Source organism: Syngnathus scovelli, chromosome 5 (genome assembly GCF_024217435.2).
Source record: "Syngnathus scovelli strain Florida chromosome 5, RoL_Ssco_1.2, whole genome shotgun sequence".
Classification (NCBI taxonomy): Eukaryota; Metazoa; Chordata; class Actinopteri; order Syngnathiformes; family Syngnathidae; genus Syngnathus; species Syngnathus scovelli.
In genome coordinates, this window is record NC_090851.1 from 1,840,671 (window position 1) to 1,864,477 (window position 23,807).

Below are 23,807 nucleotides of genomic sequence, written 5' to 3' on the forward strand. Positions count from 1 at the left end.
ATGATTATGATTCAGTTACTGGTTTGTGAGTAAAACTAGTAAATATTATTTCTCGATTTACAAAGTAAAAGCAGATGCTTGTAAATGTTTTGATTAGATACAAAACTGGGATTATGCTTTCATGGAGGACTACAGAAATAAAATAAAAAAACTTTGACGTTTAATTCTGGCGACACCTGAGCCGCACACCTGCCGCGCTCGCCACCTCTTGAGCGGAACCAGCCCGCTCCGACTGACTACTCCTCGGCGCGCATGCGCATACTTCCTCACTCGCGGGCTTCTACTGTCATGGCGGTGACGGTCTGAAAGCTACCGGGGCGCATATCAGGAAGCGAAGGGCGGACGCAGCGAACAGCTGGGTGAACGCTTCACTCTCTTCAGCCGGGCTTGAGTGGACTTTCCCGGCTCGACGAGACGACCGGACACCACCCTTCCCACCTCTCCTCTTCCGTACGCGGAGGTTCATTTGGCGTCTAAGCGAGCTTTGAGAGTTTGGCGCCGCTACCTGTCAAGTGTAGGGACTCAGTGACAATAGCAACTTCCGCCGGTTGTACAGTGGCTCTTTTTTGGAGGCTTTCCAAGGAAGCGAGCGTCGGGGAAAGGCAAGCTGTGGTTCTACCTGCCACCCCCGACCATTACCTCACCCCTGGCTTCTCCTTTGGACGGCATTAATCCGCCTGTGGGCTATCAAGTTACGGACTCGAAGAGGAATAGTTCGTGGACAACGGAGCGGCACTCTTTGTACTTTGACTTTATTTATATCGAATGGCGAGGAAGCTTCTCTTGCTTATGTGCCTTTAGACTACCACCACCAACTCCGGAGGGACATTAAAGCGAGCCTTTTCGCTCCCTTTCCGCCTTTGACTGAGCACCTCCGCCATTGGAGGCGAACAGGTGGCTTTACCTGTGGACGCCACCTGCCCTCCCACCTTGAGCAATGGCGAGCGAGGAGGTCACGCCGGGCAATTTGCCGCTCAACCCCGCTGTACCCATCCGAGGTATCCGGATGAAATTCGCCGTGCTGGCCGGCCTCATGGAAGTTGGGGAAGTTTCCAACCGAGACGTCGTGGAGACAGTGTTCAACCTGGTAAGCTGATTATGCGTGCTCAGAATAGGCCCCAGGTAGCACCTTCATGCTGGGATGGATCATCGTGACATGTTGGGGGAGAGAGTGATATGTCTTGTTAACACTGTACACACACTAAAATACACACTCCTGTCATGCTGCTTTTCACTGTCAAATCCCATCCGCTGCTTGTCAAGCAGTGTCCTTGAATTGATGAATTTGCATTTCATCTTTGGGTCAATTCTAGAACACTGGTGTCTAACTCGAGGCCTGGGGGCCAGATCTGGACCACCACATCATTCTATACAGCAGATAATGAATTTTAAAATGTCAAGCAATTAATAATGTTGAGATTTTTCAAGAGTATTTTTGCATTTTGTTGATTTTTCTCTGACTTTTATGATGATCCGTCACTACGCTGGGAATCACTCACTATTAAATAAGCTGCCGTTGTGCATAAGTGTCAGTTGTATTAAGGGACAGATAGCACAGTGAGTAATTATTAGCGTTGACGCGTACAGAAATTAAAATGTGCAAGTGGTAAATCGAATGCGACGTGATGACTGGTGTCAGGATCCTCATTGCCAGGAGCACATTGGCTTGTGACATATCCAGGTCAGTATTTGTTGGCGTACAACCTGTTGTCCACCTCTATCTGTCCTTATCTTACTTCGTCTGGTGGCGTCCTGACAGGATTCTCAAATCGAAAGTTTTTCCTGGAGAGGGCGACAAAACCGGAAAAGGGTGAAGGGCGACATGCAACTGGAGCTGGGCCGGTTTGGTGGCAGGACGGGGGATGGGGTGGCGGCGGTGGGGAAGGGAGAACCTGCAAAACTGCTTTGTCACAGTGACAAGTTTATCGTATGGTACGGTAAAATCTGTTGTAGTGTGTCACGCCTGAGAAGAAGCTTGTAGGAATTCAAAATATCGGGAGCCTTACTAGCTTGGAATCGATTCCGGGATGTCGATGACCATTTGTTCAGTTTTCACAATTTTTTCAGAATGCAATTATTTGCTGATGGTGGAATCATAATTTTTAATTCATCGATTGATGTCCTGTTTTGTTGGTGTTTTTTTATTTTTATTTTAAATGCACCTCACGTACAGTGAAAAGTGAAACTGAAAGTACGCTTCTGCTTCTCTCCTCCCTGAAGCACGATATTTCCTTGACACTAATTACTACTTTCCTATTATTCCGGGCTTTGATACCATGTTGTCGCATTTCGGAGCAAGATTCCAAAAATAGCCTTTTTATTAGAGCGCTCATGTAGTCTTTGTGTGACCTACGGTGAAACTCATCAAAACATATTCGCTCGTTTTATGCTTTTAGAAGTAATCAAAAGAAATTGTTTCCCCCCCCCGCCATCAACTGCAGTGTGTGTGCGGTTATCTACGGGTTGTAAAGCTTACAAAACACATTTTTGCATACTGTAAATATAGCCAAGAATTTGCATCCTGTCATACATAAATGATTTTAACCTCTGACGTTTACGTCCTCCTGTGAGAACACAAAAGATGGAGAGTATCGGGCCCCGGTGTGAGTCACTGGCCTACTTCCGAGCCACGCGGCTTTCGATCACCGTTAACCCGTTTTGTGGTTTTCCACCGTCGCTTTCTCGCTCACCAAAGCTCATTATTACTAGTCTGCGGTCGATAGATTAGACACACTGGCAGATTAAAAACAAACAAGTGCCAATAAAACAAACTGTACCATCCCATAAAAAAATACTATTCCGTACATACCGTATGTTAACGAACATGTCATACAAAGATTTAAAATTGGTCACTTTGACAACATTACAAGGAAATCACGATGCTCAATCACCGGTAAGCTATTTTTAGAAGATGCTCATCGGCTTGATGTTAGCATTATATCGCTAATGAAAAGACGAGAACGTAAACTTCAAATCTGTATATGAATAAAATTTCAGGCGTGTGTTTACATAGGCACCTTGGGAACTGGCTTTGACCAACTCAAATGAAGCAGAACCTTTTGACTCTTTGTTAGCTGTCCAAAGGTCAACTTTGTCTCGACACCTCCTGGGAAAATGGCTTGTAAATGTTTGACTCTCTTTTTCAATCGGGAAGTTGTTTTATTTTTTTTAGTAAGGTCATAGCTTGTGTGTCTTTCCGACTCTTACGATGTACTGCAGGTAAAGATGGGACGACCATGGGTTGGTCTCGGACAGTTTCTTGCCGCAATAGTCAAGAAATGGACGAGGTCCAGATTATTATAATGAAAAGAAAAATAACTGTTTTTTTTTTTGGGTTGAGATAAAAAGATGTTCATTGTTTTAGGTTAGTTTAAAAAGAATATTCTAAAAGGGTGAAAAACGGTTTAGCCTTTAGCATCAGCAACCGATGTCACTTTGAGGCAACGGCGAGTCGGTTTGGTTCAAGTGAAGGACAGACAGCTGGCCTGGCAGCCGGACTCCCGGCTGATCCGCTGGAGTTTGACGAGTTATTGGTCTGGAATGTGGTTTTACCTGAAGGCAAGGTCACGCTGCAAACATCTTCACTCTTGCTTCTCTTTGCACCATTCAATAGACTGCATTTCACTTACCCCCCCCCGAAAAACTCACCTATTTGCTGCTCCAGTATTGCTTTATGGTCATCTGGGTGCTCAGGAACTATAAAGTGAATTTTATGTACCCCAAACAAAGTGTCTATGGTGTGATGTCACAATATTTTGTGCTAGCATGCTAGTTAGCGTAAGGTGCTACTTTGTACTGGATGAGCACAGCGATTGGATAATAACCAATCTGGAAATGTTTCAGACATCCTGAGCTAGTATCGGTAATTTTCAGCCAAGTCAAATTGTTTTGAGTCTTACCGTAAGTCGTCACTGGCAAATAATTGGCGGTGTGAAATGAGTTTTCCGCCCTCTGAATTTTCATTAGCTCTCCATTAACTTGACTGATCCAAGAGATAAACGTATTCTGGGGTCAGTTATTACTTACGACAAATTGTATTCCGCACTAAAACGATTTTAAAAATGTAGTGACGATCATGCTCCAGATCCCCCCTCCAGGATTTTCCCCCAAGTAAATCATCCACATTTCCATCCATCCATGACATTAGTAAATAATCGTCAGACACACACCGCTTCCGATACACCACAACTTTTTTCTTTTTAATGGAGCACTTTTTCTTGCCAACACCAAACGTGTAGATCGGTTAAGGTTTCTAACTGCCATAATGAGGGCGTCGATTACAAAAGGCAATACCTGCAATACTGGTTTTAGAACAAACAGAAAAAAAAGAGAGTCTGGTTGAGTCGGACTGACTCATCCATGGCAGTTTCTCAAATTTTGCAAATGCCACTCCAGCAAACGTGGTGGTCAGCTCACGGCGTGTACCCAACAAGGAAATTCTTTGTTTGTTTTCAGATCCAATCGCCTCCTTTCCGTCCACGCCTCTTGGCCACTCTCGCATTCTTCAGCATGACCCCGACGAATGCCAAGCGTTTCGAGTTTTCATGCGTTGCGCAACTTTGAAGTTTGAGCAGCTTATCCGTGATGATGATTTTGTCGGGGCAAAATTAGTCAAGTATTAAGACTCATTTCCTGAAAAGCCATTTCCCTTCTTGCTTCTCTGATGCAGAACGGATCCTCAAGTGGTGGAACCATCCCAAGCTGCCATTGAAGCTCTTTTGAAGATATTCTTAGAAAAATATTGTCTTTGCTTTTTTTCCCCCTCAACACATTTTATTATTTGGTTGTCAAATCTCCCCATCTGAATATCCAAATGCTTCCGAGTCCAATGATTTGAACTTTATTTATTCCACTTTGCGGGCCACTCTATTCGAGGTCATTGTTTTCCGCCACTCCTGGATAAAGTTCATCAAGTGGCCGCGTGATTTGTTTTGACTAGCAGATCGGAGAAAACGAAGCGGTGCGTTCGAGTGCCTTCCTGTGTGAAACGTATCATAAGCGCTAACGCTTCTGCTGGGAACTGTAATGAGAGTGATCAAGCATAATAAGGTCAGTGTGGTATAAATTAGTCCTGGGATTTGCCGTTAGCACGTGTGTGTGTGGTTGCACACAATTTTCGGAGTCAAATTTGGTATATGGCAGATCGCATTATTTGTGAAATAATAAATTGGATATCAACGGAATTCCACTTAACACTTTCTTAATTACTTCTGCTAAAGCTGTTATTATTATTAAATATTATTATTGCAAGAATGCTTTTCTATCATTTTTTTATGTAATGTCCTGCAAACAGGAACCCCCCCCCCCCCCTTCCTCTTTAAGCATCGCTCAGATCAGATTATTTGCCTGACCTCCCGCCGACGCCAAAATGGCTCACGTGCGATCTGTCCGTGACCAACGTCGCTCTCGTGGACCGATGCGCTCATCCAAGCGCCTTTGGTTTGATGAGATGGCTCGTTAAAAAGAGGATGCGTTTAAAGGGCTGTTGGGGGGGGGGGAGAAAAAAAAAAAAAAGTAGGCCACCGGCGCCTCGTCGCTCTGACAGCTCGTTTGAGTGTTTTTCGGCCTCGCTCTTGTCGGAAAGGTTGATATCGCTACTCGTGGATCGGATGTTGTCATGTGGAACTTGACAGCCGGTGTTTTGTTTGTGTTTGCCCTTGATCAGGCTTTTGAAATAAAGAATCTCGAATTGGAGTACAGCAGTGATTTTTTTTTTGTGTATGTTTTTGGGCTGAGTGGCTATTCGAAATTGTGAGGGGCAGTCAGGCGAGAACGCTGATGATTGATTACGGCAAAAAATGGCAGACCGGCGTGACACAGGTGGCCGAGGACACGGCCGTGGTTATTTCTCGATTAGACGAAAAAATGCGCCGATTCCTCCGCTAACCCGAAACAATAACCAAACTCGGTCTACCTTTCCCTGCCGCGCTCACGTGTTCTTCTCCATGGTGACCATCGAGAACGTACTTTGTCTTGCGCCCTCGGTGGCTGCTCGGCCATGATTAATTCAGGTAGGCCTCGGGGGGATGGTGGAGAAGAGCCGGACTGGGTTACCAAGCCAGGGGGGAGGATCTGGTTGCCACAAGGCGACAGTGTTTAGGTGCACAGAGACACTCGGGTCCGGGCTGCAGCTGGCAACCACAGTGCTTGCTCCTGATATAGCGACTGTATGCTAATGATGGAACAAGCCAAACTCTGTGTGTGTGTGTGTGTGTGTGTGTGTGTCACTGTGAATTCATCCGTTCAGCCGCAATCCGAATGTGAAGCTTGCTGTCACACAGCTGAAGTAAAACAACTCCACAAAGGGAGGGGGTCTTGCTGAAGATCACATTAATTTAAGATCTCAGCGTGACATAACACGTCCAGATCATGATTGGCTCCATCACGGAATCAAAGCGGAGACTAATCTCGTTCCGTAATTAATGCCGAGCGTGTCCGCGTCTTCGTAGTTTCTCTTCGCCGTCCGTCGGCAATGATGGATGGATGAGTCGCCTTGAGTGGCAGACTCATAAATCAGAACTTTGTGAGGAGAAAATGGCGCCCGGGAGAGGCTAATGGCGCATCTGGACCCAGCTGCACTCAATTCGTACCTGAACCCCATGTCATTGTTTGTTTTGGAAAAAGTGTGTGACGTGTGTTCAGGCCTTGTAAATTTTTTTTTATTTTTTTTTATACTGGGTACTTGTTAAAAATAAAGCCGTTTTCCATCTTCAATTTTTTTCAGCTTGACATATTTGGCCAACCAAATTGATATCTTTTTTTATGCTCTTGGTACAAACGTGTGGAAAATAATTGAATTTTTTGCATTAATGTGTTTTTTTTTTTATGCTGCCAAGGCCACTGTGACCTGGAAATTCATTATTTCTTTCTTTTAATGTGATAGTTAAAGAACGCTCGGCATCATTTCAAAGCCCGGCACATTCCATCACTTATCCCAATCACGTAACGTGCTGTAATTTTGTTTGGACATTATTTGTCAGCGGCGAAACAGTCATTCCACGATATATTTTTTTTTTTTGACGAGATGGATGATGTCATATCCTGGCACGAGGTTAAACGAGAAATGCTGTTTCGTGCCATCTTTATTTCTCGCGGAACACGCAAGCACGTAATCTCACCGCGCTCTAATTGGACAGCCTCCGGTCCTCGCCGCCATCCACGTAATGGCCGCCTCGTACATCATGTGTTCGTTTTACGCCGTTGATCCGGAATACGACGAGCCTCACCGTCGAAATTAATTTTGACGTCTATCTCGTTACTCTCCTTATCTCCTTTCGATGAGGCCGGCTTCGATAATAAAAACGCCACGGCCGCTATTTGAAAATGAGATATTGTGACTTTTATGGCGGCCGACAACATTTATTTGCCAGCAGATTGATGTCTTTTTTTTTTTTTTTTAAATTTAAAGAGGGAGTCAACTAAAAAAAAAACATTTCTTTCTCTCGTTCTCCCAGCTGGTGGGCGGCCAGTTTGACCTGGAGATGAACTTCATCATCCAGGAACCCGAGAGCATCGTGTGCATGGTGGAGCTCCTGGACAAGTGCGAACCCACCTGCCAGGCGGAGGTGTGGAGCATCTTCACCGCCATCCTGAAGAAGAGCGTGCGCAACCTGCAAGCCTGCACCGACGTGGGCCTCATTCAGCTGGTGCTGCAGCGCGTCTCCAACACGGACAGCATGATCGCTGGTACACAAGGCCAATATTAAACCTTAATTGATAATCGGAGTTGTGGGCCACACGAAAAGCTTGACTCATTTTTATTTCAAGATAGTCTAAAATGTAGCCCGAAAAGGTTTGATTTGTTGTCAGCCTCAATTCTTGTTTTTGGATACTTGGCTGGGCTTGCGGTGCCGCTTTGCAACGACTCTGTCGGACCGCCTTGGTAAATTGCTAAGATTACCGGGATCTCTTCTGACGGGGTTTGCATCAGTGCCCTTCTCGCCAGCGAAAACAGCGAAGGCCTCCAGCACCAGTGCAGTCAAGTGAGGAGGAAGTAGATGTTAACTCGAGTGGAAATGTTCCATCTTTTGACATCGTTCCTCTGATACGCAATCATCTAAAGTTCATGAATTCATGTTAAAAAACATCGTGTTGAACTACTGTGACTTTTTTTTTTTTTGTCCTTTCAGACTTGCTTGTGGACATGCTCGGCGTGCTCGCCAGCTACAGCATCACGGTCAAAGAGCTGAAGCTGTTCTTCAGCAAGCTGCAAGGAGAGAAAGGCCAGTGGGTGAGTCAGAGGTGGTTGTTGTCTCGAGCATACATGTGAAGAATGTACTTGGAAGCGCTCACCCCCCCCCCCCCCCCCCCCTCGCCCTCACCCCAGACCTCCCCCGCCCCACCGCATTAATGTCCTTGTCACACAGAGGTGATGGCTCTTGATGTTGGTCCAGAGCATTCCTTTTGTGTTTTAATTTTTTTTAAATCTTTCAGCCTCGACACGCCGTGAAACTTCTGTCGGTGTTGAAATACATGGCTCACAGGAACGGCCCAGATTCCTTCTTCAGCTTTCCTGGCAAAAACGCAGCCGTAAGTTCACATCGATATCGTAGCATGCCCCACAAAAATAATAATTTGGTGTTGCTTACCAACAGGCGATAGCGCTTCCACCCATAGCAAAATGGCCGTACCAGAATGGCTTCACGTTCCACACGTGGCTCCGCATGGACCCTCTCAACAACATCAATGTGGATAAAGACAAGCCTTACCTCTACTGGTCAGTTCTCCATGGCACGTCATCGTCCTTTGAAATCTTCTTACCCAATTTATTTTCCCATTCAGTTTCCGCACCAGTAAAGGCCTCGGCTACTCGGCGCATTTTGTGGGCGGTTGTTTGATAGTGACCTCGCTGAAAACCAAGGGCAAAGGATTCCAGCACTGTGTCAAGTACGACTTCAAACCTCAGAAGGTAAGATGGCAACCAAGAACTCCGAGTTCTCAGATAATCCCTTTATTTTTTCTTGTTTACAAAATGTGACATTTCTTCCACTTCAGTGGTACATGGTGACCCTGGTGCACGTCTACAACCGCTGGAAAAACAGCGAAATTAGCTGCTACGTCAACGGCGAGCTGGCGTCCTTCGGAGAGATCGCCTGGTTTGTCAACACTAGCGACGTGAGTAAAAAAAAAAAACTTCGCTCGAGCCTCGCTAATTGGTCTAAAGCAGGTGTGCGCAAAATGTGCCGCACCCCTGGGGGCCCATTATGGGGTGACTCAACCGCAGCATCGTGTTGGGGAAGGGGGCGTGGCTTTAAAAGTCGACGAAAGGCTGTGCCACGACTTGAAAACGATTTTTTTTTTTTGTGGAATCACTCATTTTTTTGCCAATCACTCACAAATCAACGCATGCACCGACCGATGTCACAGCATGACGGATTACAATCACGTTCACAAAAGAACCGGCGGCGAACGCCAAGCAAGGCTGGCATCGAGGATATTTATAGCACATTGTCCTCATATCTTTGCTTCTATTTTTATCTCTTTTCATCATCATATCTTAATATCTTTTCGTTCTATCTTTAAAATATTTCTTGGGCTCGTTGGAGTGCTAAAAAAAAAAAAAATGCTTTTGTCCCGCAGACGTTCGACAAGTGCTTCCTCGGATCGTCCGAAACGGCCGACGTCAACCGGGTCTTCTGTGGCCAGATGGGCGCCGTTTACTTATTCGGAGAAGGGCTCAATGCTGCGCAGATCCTCGCAATCTACCAGCTGGGGCCAGGCTACCAGGTGACACGGCAAATCTGCAAAAAAAAAATAAAAATGTCTTGCACCCAAATCATCTTTCCCCATTGAAATGAATGGAAATGCAATTAATCCGTTTCAGCTTCCCCTTAATCCCCTACAAAAAATATTGTGTCATTTATTTTAATGACGAAAATAGCACTTGATAGTAATAATAGTTTGTAAGAACATGTTTGAGTAACGCACACAAAATATCGACGCACTTTGTGTTGCAGCTGTATGTTTTATATTAGCAGTGCTATTTATTCAGGCACCCGAGGGCCACAACGGAATGACAGATGGCTGTCACTTTATTCTGAGGCCTCTTGTTTTTTTTTTTTTCTTCACCCTTCTTTTCTTTTTCCTCATCTTGCCTCTCCCGGTTGCTCCTCAGGGCACGTTCAAGTACAAGGCCGAGAGCGACTTGCTGTTTGCCGAGCACCACAAGATGCTGCTGTACGACGGCAAGCTGTCTGCCGCCATCGCTTTTGCGTACAACCCCCGCGCCACCGATGCCCAACTCTGCCTCGAGTCCTCGCCCAAGGACAACGCCTCCATTTTCGTGCATTCCCCGCACGCGCTCATGCTGCAGGTAAGAATTACCCCCCCCATTTTTTTTATGGAATATTTTAGTCACCTACTTTATTATAATCTGATAGGAGATCTTCGTCGACTCGTGTAACTTAATTGTTTGTTTGTGCAGGACGTGAAAGCGGTGGTGACTCACTCGGTTCAGAGCGGCATTCACTCCATCGGTGGCGTGCAGGTCCTCTTCCCCCTCTTTGCACAGCTGGACTTCTGCCAGCCCTCCAGCCAAGAACTGGACACCTCTGTCTGGTAACTATGGAAACGCTCGTACTCTTCACATATAGAAGATGTGTACAGTAACACAGTGTGTCAACACAAACTATGTGCCAGCCTGACACATTTAAGACAAGATTTTTTTATTATTATTATTATTTGACCCAAACCAAAATGGCCAACTTCTTTTTCTTCTCCCTGAGACTTTTTTTTGTGTGAATTCTCTTACGTCGGACATGTCCACACAATTCAGTATCAACGGTGCTATTTTTTTCCCTAACTTTCCAGAAGGCTCTGCTGAGTTTCACCACTAATTTATTTATTTTTTTCCCCCCCATGCGAGCTTTGCACCAATTACCTGCGTGCCTTTTTCGCTCTCGTCTCCCTTCCGTCCTTCTCGAGGCGACACCGTGTGCTCCGACGAGGACGCGACACCCTCATTCAATCACATCACATGTCGTGCGCGGCCGCCATGGCACCGCAGGCTTTGTCAGCAGCAGCTCACGCAGATTATTGTTCCTGTCTGTCACTGTTGTGACTCTTTTTGTCCCTTTGTGCGTTTGTCTCCTAGTTGCACGCTGCTGTCTTTTGTGATGGAGCTGCTGAAGAACTCGGTGGCCATGCAAGAGCAGGTCCTGGCCTGCAAAGGCTTCCTGGTCATTGGATACACTTTGGAGAAGGTTGGTCCAATAAGTGTTAACTCCGCTTTGATTCCCAGTCACTCCGAGTTTATTCTTCACACACATCATCACTCCCCCCTCCCCTTCCTCTTTTGTGTATTTTCTATTTGCAGTCGTCTAAGGTGCACGTGACCCGGCCCGTCCTGGACATCGTGCTGGCCTTCTCCAGGTACCTGAGCAACTTGCAGAACGGCATCCTGCTGCTCAAGCAGCTGTGCGACCACATTCTGTTCAACCCCGCCATCTGGATCCATGCCCCGACCAAGGTAACGACGCCATATGGCAAATATGCTAGCTAAGGACTCAAACGAGAGTCTGAATATTTGTATTTGGTCTCTCGCAGGTGCAAGTGACTCTGTACACGTACCTGTCCACCGAGTTCATCAGCACCGTCACCATCTACAACGCCATCCGCCGGGTGGGCACCGTGCTGCAGGTCATGCACACGCTCAAGTACTACTACTGGGTGGTCAACCCGCAGGACCGAAGCGGCGTCGTGCCCAAAGGCCTCGGTAAGTGATTTGAGTGCCCGGCGTACACGCCACACAATGGACAAACGATCTGCTTGTTTCCCAGATGGTCCAAGGCCAAAGGAAATGCTGGCGCTGAGGGCCTTTCTGCTTTTGTTCGTCAAGCAACTCATAATGAAGGTAAGCTAGCTGGTGGATACTTTTTTAGTGTTGAGCATTTGACATAACAATGTGACGTAATGTGACAATGTTGTTTCAGGACAACGGTGTGAAAGAAGATGAGCTCCAGAGCATCCTCAACTATCTCCTCACCATGCATGAGGTGAGTGTACAAAATCGCCACTAGATGGCGCCATTGTTCAACACTTTGTTTCTTGCTGCTGCTAACAAAATCTGTAACGCATCTTTATAAATATTTGTCTACTTGGAACAATTATAAAATATGTGCCGTATGACTTGTCTTTGTCCCTCAACAGGATGACAACCTCATGGATGTGCTGCAATTGCTGGTGGCACTGATGTCGGAACACCCCGGCTCCATGGTGCAGGCCTTTGACCAGCGCAACGGCATTCGGTATCGTTGTACACATGCCGTTGTGTTAATATTGCTCATCAATGGCTTTGTGTGAAATTGGTTTTATTTTCTGTCGCAGTGTGATTTACAAGCTTCTAGCATCCAAGAGCGAAGGCATCAGAGTGCAGACGCTCAAAGTCTTGGGATACTTCCTCAAACATTTGCCACCCAAGTAAGCACAATGCAAGCCCGCACTCAAATGAAAGCTGCCAGGCATCTATTTTTCTTCTGATTCATTTTGTTTTCTTCTTCTCTCTCTATCAGGAGGAAGTCGGAGGTCATGCTGAGTCACAGTCTCTTTTCCTTGCTCACGGAGAGGCTGATGCTCCACTCGGCCCAGTTTTCCATGACCACCTATAATGTGCTCTTTGAGGTCGGCTTACCTTCAATGACATCATAGAATGATATGTGAATGTATTGTCTATGAATTTCTCCTCCAATCCCGCTTCAGATCCTCGCCGAGCAGATCTGCACACAAGTGATCCATAAACAGCATCCGGACCCCGACTCCACTGTTAAGATCGTCAACCCACGTAAGTCCCTGTCCTTAAATCATCACCCCCCCAACACATAAATTTGCTACCCCGAGGGTGTTTTTCTTTTTCTTTAAAAAAATAAAATAAAATAAAATACACGCCATCTTAAATAAAGGACCCCTATGTTCTGCTCTGGCTCAGAAGCGCCTTTGTTTTGCGGGATCCCTCCTCCATTTCTATTTCTACACTGGAACACATGCAGTCAGTCAGTCGATTTTTTTGGTTTTCAAAAAGGCTCTGGCACGAGCTCAAGCAAACTTCTCTAATGTGACAAGGTCCGGCTGCAGTCCCACGCTGATTATGTGCAGCCACGGCCGGCCAGAGAGCGGCGGTCTGCTTCCCCCGGCCCCTCCCTCACCTCGTCTTGATTTTAATCTGTGACAAAGTCTCAAAACGGCTTTCTGATTGCCATCTTTAGGAACGCCAGAGCCAATCAAACTGCGCCGAGGAAATGCCGTTTCCCTCAAATTAACTTGGACAAACAAGACGGGAGCGTTACGCCATGCCTCCGTCTTCTTGCCGGGGTAATTTTCTGGCAGTGAAGGTTCAGCAGCAACTCGTAATTTGCACGACTTTAGTCGTAGGAACTACGACGCAGCTAAAAGGGGGATGGTTAGCGGCGAGGTCTGAAAAGACGAGTGTAACCCAAACCCCAACGAGCACTGACGTTGTCTCTGTAATTCATCTACTAACTGGAACCAAAGCTTCCACGGGGGCCCCGGCAATACCTTAAGCATTACTGTAAGATAGCCATCTACACGTGCAATTTTCTCTTCGCCCCGCCATTTTCCAGAGTTGGCATCGTGACGGAGTGATTTGCACATCATGTCCAATCTAGTAACGACAGGCCATTTTTTTTTGTTTGTTTTATAAAAAAAATAAGGCCAACATTTTCAAAACTTTTGCCATCATTGTGACATCTTAAATATAACAAATAAACTACCCTAATTTAAGATGTATAAAGTTAGGACTTTTTCTGTGAATAATTAAATATTTTCTCTGAAACAAAGCATTTTTTAAAATTTATTTCTGTTATATTGAGATTTAATATTGCAATATACTTCTAATGAGAAAATGTGACTATATGCTCATGAATTTGAACGTCTTCTCAACAAAAAAATGAAATTTAATTTTGTATTCCCGACTTTTCCCATGATGAATAAAACATTTTTAAAAAAAATATACAATTTTATTTCAGTAAATGTATTTTTTCGTCTAGAAAACATCTCTTTCTAAAATCTTTAACAAGATCCTAAAAAACACTAATATATATATTTTTTCCAGAGATTCTGAAGGTCATAGCAGCCTTACTGAAGACCTCTACACTGTCGCCAGAGAGCATGGAGGTGCGCAAGGTTTTCTTGTCGGACATGATCAAGCTGTTCAGCAACAGCCGAGACAACCGCAGGTAACACACACACGTGCACACACACGCTCACACACACTCCTGACGCCACTGCATGTCCCCCCCCCCCCCAGGAGCCTGCTGCAGTGCTCCGTGTGGCAGGAGTGGATGCTGTCGCTCTGCTTCATCAACCCGCGCAACAGCGAGGAGCAGAAAGTCACCGAGATGGTGTACGCCGTCTTCCGCATCCTGCTCTACCACGCCATCAAGTACGAATGGGGCGGATGGCGCGTTTGGGTGGACACCCTGTCCATCACCCACGCCAAGGTCAGAGAGCTCACACACCACTGGAAGTCACACTCCGCTTTATTCATCTTCGTCATTATTTCCTACACCGATGAGGGTTTGTTTTCCCGTCTACACTTTTCAAGACACGCCCAGTCACTGTTAGCGGCAACATTAGCATCACGCGGGGCCCACAAAATTAGCACACCTTCTGTTCTAACCGAAGCCGTCCCATTATCGTAGCATCAAAGCCAAGAAGGCAGTGCGACCAGTCAATCTGGCCTCTTTATTTACATATAGACCGGCTTTCCTTCACAGATGAAAATCAACCGCTGGCACTTCTCATTTGCAAAAAGCGCCGTTTAGCGCTTGAAGAAAAGTCATTGTGGCTATCGCGTTACGGCCGTCTGTTCCAAAACGGCAAAGTAACCGTGGGACGGTGTGGAGTTGTGGTCTGGGGGGAGGTTAAAAGCCTCAGCAGAGTGAAGGGTGAGTTAAAGATGTGCTTGTGATGGGAGGCACCCACTTGACACAATGTGGGTGCAGGGATTGTTGGTAGTCTGAAGGGGGCGCAAGTAGGCTATGTGCGTGTGTGTGTGTGTGTGTGTGTGTGTGTGTGTGTGTGTGTGTGTGCTTTCAAAGGGCCTTAGAATCAAAATAAAGTGCGTATGATGGAATGCATGCTCAAGTGACTGGTGTCTTACATCAATATAACTTATAATATAACTAATATTTGAATTATTTGATTCAGCGACTGTAAAAAGATAGTCACAGTGAATTTTTATTTTTTCAAGTGAGTAAAATGTAAAATGTTTATATTTTTTTAGATATACACCATCTTGGCTACATTATATTTAAAGTATGTATTAATTTAATTCAGGTATCAAGAATTAAATGTAGTATGCCTCTTTACTTGATACATTTTAGAGTCGATATATGCAATATTATGATTAAAATAGTCTTGTACGTTTTACAATAATGTATTTGTAATGTTTTTCTTCCCCCCCAATTTAGTAATTTTTTTTCCCAATATATATTTTACTTTATGTATGATCAAGACGATAATATCTTTAAAGAAACTTTATTCTATTTTATCTAATTCCAGTAAATGAATTGGTAGAAAATTATTGTACATAACAATATATAGTTTTGGAAATCTGGTATTTTTAAAATAATTATTTTTTGTATTTTTTTTTCTATAGTTGTAAAGATATTTACCTTTATACTATTGCAAACTCTTTCAATCCTATTTAGATATATTAAATATTATCAAGACATTGTCATATACCTCACTGTTTATTGTCTAAGAGTATTTCCCTTAACCCTTAATTTTCTTTTTCCACAAAGCTTAATGCTATGTATTTTTTTTTTTGTGTGTGTCACCCTTTCTATCTATCCTTTGTGAGATTCCAGCCCCACAAACACACACTTCCAAGTGCTGTGATTCGCCACAAAAGATACATGCATGCGCTATAAAAAAAGCTAAAGAAACTCAATTGCAATTTTATTGTCCCGTTTGATAGATTTCCTGCCACCTTTGTAGCGCCCGAGCTGTTTGTCACTGTTGCTCTCTCCTCCCACTGCTGCAGGGCTGCGTCTGCGTGTGTGTGTGTGTGTCTTTGAAAACGAGTCGCTAGGCGCACGCCCTCGCCTTTTCCCTCTCGAGGAAGCCCTTCTCCTCTCCGAGCCCATTGAATATTCATCTGAGCGGCGCGGTGCGGCGCCCGCCGGAGGAACGAGGGCTCATAAATACGAGCCATCCTCCCGAGAGCGTACGCGCCTTGGCAAATATGTTCCCACTTCACGATTTCGTTTCTTTAGCGTCAAAAGCGCGACAAATTGGAGGCAACCCGTCCCGAGGTGTGTTTACCGCCAGCCTCTTTTGTTTGTGTGATGCATAGTTGGCTCGATTTTGTCGGAATATGAGCATTTTTATATCATTTGACATCAAAGACCCCGATTATCAATGTGATTAAAAAATGACTTTTGGGCCATTTTCATTTGATTACCCCTCGTCCATCTCCCATATACCCTGACAATCTCCCGTTGACTGTAGAAGATAATTTTTTTTGTGTTTTTTTGGACGATGTATCACAAAACCATCCGGCATCTGTCAAATTACCGTTGCGGTACTTGAAGGGATTGATTTTGGTGGAGGAGTTGCGTCTGGTTAATTGGAGGAAAGTCGCTTTGTGCTTTCGTTCCGTTTATTGACCTTAACAGGCACGCACACTCGAGTCTTCGCGAGCAGATTCGGACTTTTTCGTTATCGTATTGGACCACGTCGTCCAGTTTGGCCCCGCCTCCTTTGTCTGGTTACAATTTTAAAAAGCAACCACCCCAACAGCATATTTGTGTACTGATGTCCCACTCGGCCCGACCGCACCATTTCCACGGCAACTGGAACGCAGCCTATTAATTGCGAGACCTGCCTAACATCCAATTAAGGCCAAACTAATGGCGTGGCGGCTCTGAAGTCCGGGAGAAAATGACGAGGGGAGGGGTGAGGGAAGGGGGGGGGGGGGGCTGGAGCAGCAGCAGCAACAACAACAACTGCTGCTGCACTCTGGAGGCAGCTATGGATTAGCAGTCACTGCTTCCCACTCCAGAAGATTAATGAGCAAGCTTGTAGCGGGCTAATTTAGAACAATAACGCCTAATTAATTACAAACAATCAGCCGCGCTTTCTTCCCAGCTTCACTTTCTTCTCATTCCAATTACTCACCTTCTTTCTTCTCCTCTGTTTCCGCTTTTAGTCATTTTTTGGGTTTTAGCCCCCCCCCGACCCTCTCGCCTTCCCTGCTGTTCAAATAGCCCCAGGTAAAAAAAAAAAAAAAAGCTGGAAAGTGGGTCTAATTTCACTCAAGCCCCCCCCCCCCCCCCCCCCCCCCCAACCCATTTCCACCATCTTTGACTTTCTGTCCTGCCGCCCCAGTGATTAATGCGAGGTCTCGTATTAGGCGTGGGAGGATTTGCCAATGCCGGACACGCACTGGCTAATAGCGTCCGCCGCTAATCTATGAGCGCTTACAAGTACGGCCTCAGCACCGAGCGTTGCGGTTATGGACGAGCAGTCTCCTCCATCCAGCGCTATCTGATGCTAGCCAGACTGATAGGGGTTAATCGGTCTTAAGTAGCTGCGCGTACAAGAGACAGGAGGCTTTTTAACATGGCGCAGTTAGCCTCGAATGCTATCTAATCAATACCGGAATGCTACTCAGTAGAGTGATGCTTCGTGAAATTCATTTTGTAAAGATTCTTGAGTCAATTGAGTCAAAATAATGTTCATAAAATCAAATGTGTCTTTACAGGTCACCTACGAACAGCACAAGGAGCACCTGTCCCGCATGTTCCGCCAGTACCAGCGTCAAGAATCCACCGGGTCTCTCGGCACAATCCGAACCGTCTCCGGAGTCAGCCAGAGCGCAGAGAGCGCCGACGCTACCAACGGCCCCCCCTCTACCGTCATCGAGCTCACAGTGGACCAACCCTCGGTTGTTTCATCTGACCCACCGGAGGCGTCTGTTATCACGTCCGAAGTGGCGGAGGATGAACAGACGCTGTCTCAAGAGGCTTCCAAAGAAGATGCTGGGATTCCAACCAACAACTTAGAAGAACAGGATGGAAAAGCAGACCAACAGGAACCAGCAATTGAGCTTGAGAAGGCAGATCATCTACCAGAAGCACCTCAGAGTGAAGATCCTGTCGCGGTTGAGGGACAAGTTGCTAAAGATGAAGACTCGAACGATGAAGGAACTGCCAAAGATGATCCCAAGAATGAGCAGGCATCTCCGGAACCTTTGGCCCCTCCGGACAACAGTTTGCCGGGTGACACCTCGGTCCTCAATGAAGACTCGGTGGACGTTTCCTCCATCAGCGACCCGATCGATGACAGCCAGGAGTCGTCGTACGACGGCCGTGATACGAAGCCGGAAGTTGGTGAAATGCAGGAAGTTGCTTTAGAAGAAAACAATGAAGAAATCCCACATGACGTGGAACCGGAGAGTGCAGAGACCTCCCAGGCACCCGAGAGCCTTGAAGAACACGATAAGGATGCGACAAACCCATCAGAGGTGGAAACCGCTTCTGTGGAGCAGCAGGCCACAGCGCCCTCTACAGGACAGGAGTCAGACTCAGCCGCTGGTCAAGATGGAAGCGCCTCCGGGGAGCAATCCCCTTCGAGTGGCACAGTCACTTCTGGCCAGAAGACCAAAGAAATCAAAATAGCCCGTTTAGATGTGGCCAATGTAGCATTGGACACCGAGAGACTGGAACTGAGGGAGACACACTCAACAGTATGTATTTTAATTTTTTTGTAATAAATGTTCCGGTGCGATCGCAAGGTTTGACTTCACACTCGTATCTACAGGAGACGAGCCAAACGGCGACAACAGCAGCCAGCGGTTCCGCCTCGGCCCAGCCGAAAGAAAGCGAAAACTCGGTGCCGCGTTCCCCCATGTTCCGCATCCCGGAGTTCCGCTGGTCCCACATGCACCAGCGCCTCCTCACAGACCTGCTCTTCGCCATTGAGACGGACGTGCAAACGTGGAGGAGGTAGACCAGCTTTCTCTTGATAGGAACTGAGCCTGACTTGAAACTCTACTCCAGGAGAACCCCTAATTTGAAAACCTGAAGTCATAACGTGTATAAAACTGGAATGCGGTGTCTTTTTTTCCGTCCGTTCAGCCACTCCACCAAGACGGTCCTGGACTTTGTGAACAGCAGCGACAACGTGGTGTTTGTGCACAACAGCGTGCACCTCATCTCGCAGGTGGTGGACAACCTGGTGATGGCGTGCGGCGGCATCCTGCCTCTCCTGTCCGCCGCCACCTCCTCTTCGGCAAGTCTCCGGGACAATGACACGAGAACCGTTATCCATCTGCATTGACCTTTTGCTAGTCACGTTAGCCCACCGTTAGCCGCTAACATCGTTAGCGTGTCTTGTCTGACCTCCCTTTTATGGCTTGCCGTGCTTCTATGCGTCTCGGGTATTCGGATTTATTGTTTCTAACTACATTTGCAACAGCGTCCACATTTTCCCCTTTTTTTTTTGGCGTCTCCATCTGCTACCTTCACGTCTGCGATGTCTGTTGCTCTTCCAGCACGAGCTGGAGAACATCGAGCCTTCTCAAGGCCTGACGCTGGACTCCTCCGTGGCCTTCCTGCAGCGCCTCGTCAACCTCATGGACATTCTGGTCTTCGCCAGCTCGCTCAACTTCGCCGAGATCGAGTCGGAGAAGAACATGTCGTCGGGCGGCATCCTGCGGCAGTGCCTCCGCCTCGGTAGTGTCACGTTGAAGTTTTTTTCTCGTTTTGAAGCATCGCCTTTGTGTGTCTTCTCTCCGCTCGCCATCCCTTATCTTGTTATTATAACCCCCCACCGCATGGCAACGGTCGTAAAATGGTCGCTATCGTGATGTAGTGATTTGGCCATAATGGCTTCGGCTGCGCCGCCGCGTCGAGTGAAAAAGCCAAACCCACCCTCGGGCCATTTTCATACTTTTTATTCCGGGCTGTTAAAGACACAAATATCGAACCCTAACCTCGTCTTGAACCCGAATTCGAAAACCCTTCCTACCCAAACGTTAAGTCCGCACCCTCAGTTGAAACGGTAACTCAAATTGAAAAGCCAAATTGCAATTCTCCCGACAAAAGCAACAAGCCACGAGACACATAGCCGCATTTGTTATAAAATGAATATTTGATGAGGTATGCGCTTCCCATTGAAGGCGCCTAATCCGATTTGGGTAGAGTGTAACAAGGTTTTAGCGTCTAGCGGCCCACCTCCCCCGCCTCCCCTACATCTCCCCCTTTTTTATTTTTTTATTTTTTATAAATGGCCGTATGAGAGAGTGGTCCTAATGGAAAAAGCCAGACGGAATAATTCCCTCCTTGGCTTTCCAAATGGCCGAGATTTGTCAGTTGTCAAGCAGCGGCAGCGGCGGTGAGTGTGTGGGGGGGGCGGATTACAATAGATGACACGAGATGACACGAGATTACAAGTGTGCCGAGTGAAGTAGCAGCAAGACGTTATTTGCCGCAAAGGCGTCTCGGTGCCGACTTGGCGCGCAAGTCGGAAAGCGTGATTACTTTGGTGATTCAAGAGCGCACCTTGCACTGTGTGACCTTGGAGCAGACACGCTGAACCAGGCTGACACCACCTTGTCACACACACACACACACACACACACACACACGTTCATTTCCTGTCATCCAGAAATATACTGTCTCACTTTGTATACAATACATTGTGATTTCATTTTTTTTTTTTTTTTAACGGCATCTCTTCTTTGCAGTTTGCGCAATGGCGGTGAGAAACTGCCTGGAGTGTCAGCAGGTCCAATCCAAGTTCAACAAAGAAGCAAACGCCGCCATTCCCGGCAAGTCTGCGTCCGCACAGGCAAGTCTAGGATGTCCTTTTATTGTATTTATTTTTTTCTCTTTCACCCTTGTGGTAACTTCCAGACCAGATTAAAGCTCTGCCCTTCCCTCCCGACTGACCACCGACCGCCCGCCAGGCGTTATTGCATTACCTCACGGCTTATTGTATTACCCCCCCCCACCCCCAACTTCATCATTGTTGTTTTGTTGATCTGATCCGGCGACTTCCAGTAAAAGTCACGCCGTTCTTTCCCTGAACCGCCGCCGCCGTGCGTGTTAAACCTCATCTATAATGCAGCCCGCTCTATACAAAAGCCATTACGTTAAGGACGCCGCCGTCCCGCCGGGATACCCGAGCCCCCCCCCCCCGACTCGTTTGCGTCTTGTCGAACAAGTCAAATGTCTCTTTGATTGGCACAGAGTCCCGCGGATGCCGTGTCAGGCGGGATGTCTCCCGTACGGGATTTTGAGAGGCTACTGCAGGACATGGACATCAACCGCCTCCGGGCCGTCGTCTTCCGTGATATTGTGAGTTGTGGAAAGCGCAGTTGAAAAAAAATTTGAAAATGTGTCCTGACTGATTTTTGAAAATGAATACAAGTCAACGCAGATGTTGTTTTAGTATGTTTTGTTTTGTTCCAGGAGGACTGTAAGCAGGCTCAGTTCTTGGCTCTGGCCGTGGTCTACTTCATCTCTGTGCTCATGGTGTCCAAGTATCGAGATATTTTGGAGCCCCACAAGGACAACAAGCATCCCCAGCGAACCCAGTCGACCCGCAGCACAGGTATAGAAGATCCCGTTTTGAACGGTGACTGACCCTCACTTGAAACCTTGAAAGATTTTTTTTTTAATTACGTTCACGTTCTGTGTAGACAGCAGTGCGTTGCCCGCCGGGCCCGAGTCGGAGAACGGCGTATCCCTCCGCCGCTACGACTCCGGCCTCGGCGACGAGCACGCCTCCGTCGCCGCAGCCGGCGAGGCAGACACGTCCTCTGGCAGCACGGCTCACGGCCCCGACGCCGTCTCGGAGGCCCTGTCCACGCTGTCCTCCGAGGTCAAACCCGTCGACGCCAAGGGCAAGAACGTGAAGGACATCTTGCGAAGCCTGGTCAGCGCGCCGGCCGATGACATCATGGTGGACGCCGGACTGCTGCCACCTGCTTTTCTGGGAAGCGTGGCGGGCGTGGGCGACGTTCCCAGGGATTCCCTGCAGATTCGATCTTTTGACAGGTGAGCGCAACTCTTAACACGGAAATATAAATGCATTTTACAGCTTTACAATTTATTAAAAAAAATTACAGGCCCTTTAACTCATTCAAAGATAAAATGGATGTTCTTATATTCGTCAATGGCACTCAATGAGACTTGTTGGCAATTTTTTTTTTTTTAAAACAAATGAACACTCGTCAGCTTTTGTCTCGCGTGTTTGATGGAGCTGTCAGTGGTTTTGAATGTTCAAATCCCATGCCAAGTGGTCATAAAGAGAGTTTTCACCCGTGGGCGGTGATATATGTCAAATCCTGCTTTTTCACTTTTCTCCTGCGTGTTGGTGGGCGAACAAACGCTGGTTTCCCCGGTGACTCCATATGGTGATTCCTTCTCAAACTCGACAGTTTCATATCTGACAAAAGCTGCTGACCTTGAAAACGTCTCCGCGCGGTTCCTCCGGAGGATCCAGAGGAACATTTTGTAACCGAATCCTCTTTGAACCGAGGGATCGTGACTCTGTCCGCTATAAATGCTCGGTAACCTCGCCGTGGGGCAGGAGAGGGGGGAAACGCTCATGTGGTGAATCCGCAGACAGGCCCAGGTGAGAAGGATGCTTTCTCAAGTCTGTTTCACATTTGGACTTTGAGAGACTCCTCCACGGGGGGAGATGGACAAAGTTCTCACAATTGGAAGAAAACACCTCCTCCCTGTCGGTCAGCGAGTCCAACCCCCCCCCCGACGATGGGAATTCCGCAGCATCTCCGCGATGACGGCGTGTGTCTTTATCTGAGGAATGCTTTGTCAGGTCTGCGGGTGCTTCTCATATCAGGGGGATTAGACTGGCTCCTGCCCGCTGAGCACGCCGGCCGCTTTTACGGGGAAGGAGCGCTGGAAATCATAGAGCAACAGCTCGGTGAGTCTCCTCCTGCAAGGCCCGGTTCACAGCCAGACACCTTTTTTTCAGCAGGGCCTGGAAAGAGGCTTTAACGTAAACACCCACCATGGGGCAGATGAAGCCTGCCACTTGATAAAATCAAAATGGTGGTACCAGGCTAACATAACTAGTAGGATTCTTTTTCCGCCCCAATCGTTGAAGTATTATTCATCTGTAAGTAATTACAAAATGAGGGCACTTGTAATTTTTTTAAATTTGTGGTACGGGTAATGACATCAGAAATCAGAAAGTTGTAGATTTGTAGAAGTTATCTCCTCCCGCGTCCATCACTTCAGGCATCGACAAACAAACCACGACAACGAGACGAGCTGACATTCTACACGGACGCGCTTGCCAAAACACGACACCTCTCGTCTCGTCCAGACGCTCGGATTTACGAGAGTGACATAAGGGAGGGGGGGGGCAAGAAATCCTGATAAAAACTGGATGTGGGTCAGAGGGTGAAGTATCCCCCCCTCCCCCGCCCCCTCCTGGGTTGATTTATTTACTAGCACAGACCTGGTGGATTTCTCCCATCCATTTCTCAGCCGTGCCCCTGTTATGACAGGCAGTCTGCAAATATTTGCTGACACGAACCAGAACCAAACAGTGTCATTGTACAAGCCGCTGATTTAGATCAGCAGAATGTGCGAGCGTTGGACGGCGGGGATAGATATACACGTAGCGCGCTTGTTTGCATTCCTGACGTGCGTGTACAGAAGACTCGTGTCGGCGCTGAAGTGTTGTTAATGGAGCGCTCGGGAGGAAGCTCGGCATGTCCGAAACAAACAGAGGTTCTCAAAAAAAAAAACGCCCTTCAAAATGGCCGACTGTAAATGACAGATGACACAAAATGGAGGACTGTATATGAT

At 46.9% G+C, this 23,807-nt stretch overlaps 2 protein-coding genes across 7 annotated transcripts in view; one reads left to right on the top strand and one right to left on the bottom strand.

Annotated features, from left to right (window-relative positions):
- Window positions 1-23,807, bottom strand: part of tma16 (translation machinery associated 16 homolog) — a 240,789-nt gene that overhangs the window by 90,131 nt on the left and 126,851 nt on the right. The gene's annotated exons all lie outside the window — the stretch shown is intronic.
- lrba (LPS-responsive vesicle trafficking, beach and anchor containing) overlaps window positions 259-23,807 on the top strand; it is a 95,194-nt gene continuing 71,645 nt past the window's right edge. For 4 of the 6 annotated variants that reach the window (XM_049720213.2, XM_049720218.2, XM_049720217.2 and 1 more), the window contains exons 1-29: window positions 260-1,087; window positions 7,455-7,686; window positions 8,130-8,230; window positions 8,434-8,529; window positions 8,595-8,716; window positions 8,782-8,908; window positions 8,995-9,114; window positions 9,580-9,726; window positions 10,115-10,312; window positions 10,424-10,557; window positions 11,093-11,201; window positions 11,315-11,467; window positions 11,545-11,713; window positions 11,778-11,851; window positions 11,931-11,993; window positions 12,148-12,245; window positions 12,325-12,417; window positions 12,510-12,618; window positions 12,697-12,778; window positions 14,066-14,189; window positions 14,261-14,453; window positions 17,723-18,706; window positions 18,781-18,965; window positions 19,098-19,251; window positions 19,514-19,694; window positions 20,708-20,811; window positions 21,213-21,320; window positions 21,435-21,576; window positions 21,665-22,022. In XM_049720213.2, the coding sequence (XP_049576170.1) occupies window positions 938-1,087; window positions 7,455-7,686; window positions 8,130-8,230; window positions 8,434-8,529; window positions 8,595-8,716; window positions 8,782-8,908; window positions 8,995-9,114; window positions 9,580-9,726; window positions 10,115-10,312; window positions 10,424-10,557; window positions 11,093-11,201; window positions 11,315-11,467; window positions 11,545-11,713; window positions 11,778-11,851; window positions 11,931-11,993; window positions 12,148-12,245; window positions 12,325-12,417; window positions 12,510-12,618; window positions 12,697-12,778; window positions 14,066-14,189; window positions 14,261-14,453; window positions 17,723-18,706; window positions 18,781-18,965; window positions 19,098-19,251; window positions 19,514-19,694; window positions 20,708-20,811; window positions 21,213-21,320; window positions 21,435-21,576; window positions 21,665-22,022 (4,910 nt within the window). In that variant the 5' untranslated portion in view covers window positions 260-937. Of the gene's footprint in view, window positions 1,088-7,454; window positions 7,687-8,129; window positions 8,231-8,433; window positions 8,530-8,594; window positions 8,717-8,781; window positions 8,909-8,994; window positions 9,115-9,579; window positions 9,727-10,114; window positions 10,313-10,423; window positions 10,558-11,092; window positions 11,202-11,314; window positions 11,468-11,544; window positions 11,714-11,777; window positions 11,852-11,930; window positions 11,994-12,147; window positions 12,246-12,324; window positions 12,418-12,509; window positions 12,619-12,696; window positions 12,779-14,065; window positions 14,190-14,260; window positions 14,454-17,722; window positions 18,707-18,780; window positions 18,966-19,097; window positions 19,252-19,513; window positions 19,695-20,707; window positions 20,812-21,212; window positions 21,321-21,434; window positions 21,577-21,664; window positions 22,023-23,807 lie in introns of all 6 variants that reach the window. The other 2 variants (XM_049720214.1, XM_049720216.2) reach the window with 2 other exon arrangements.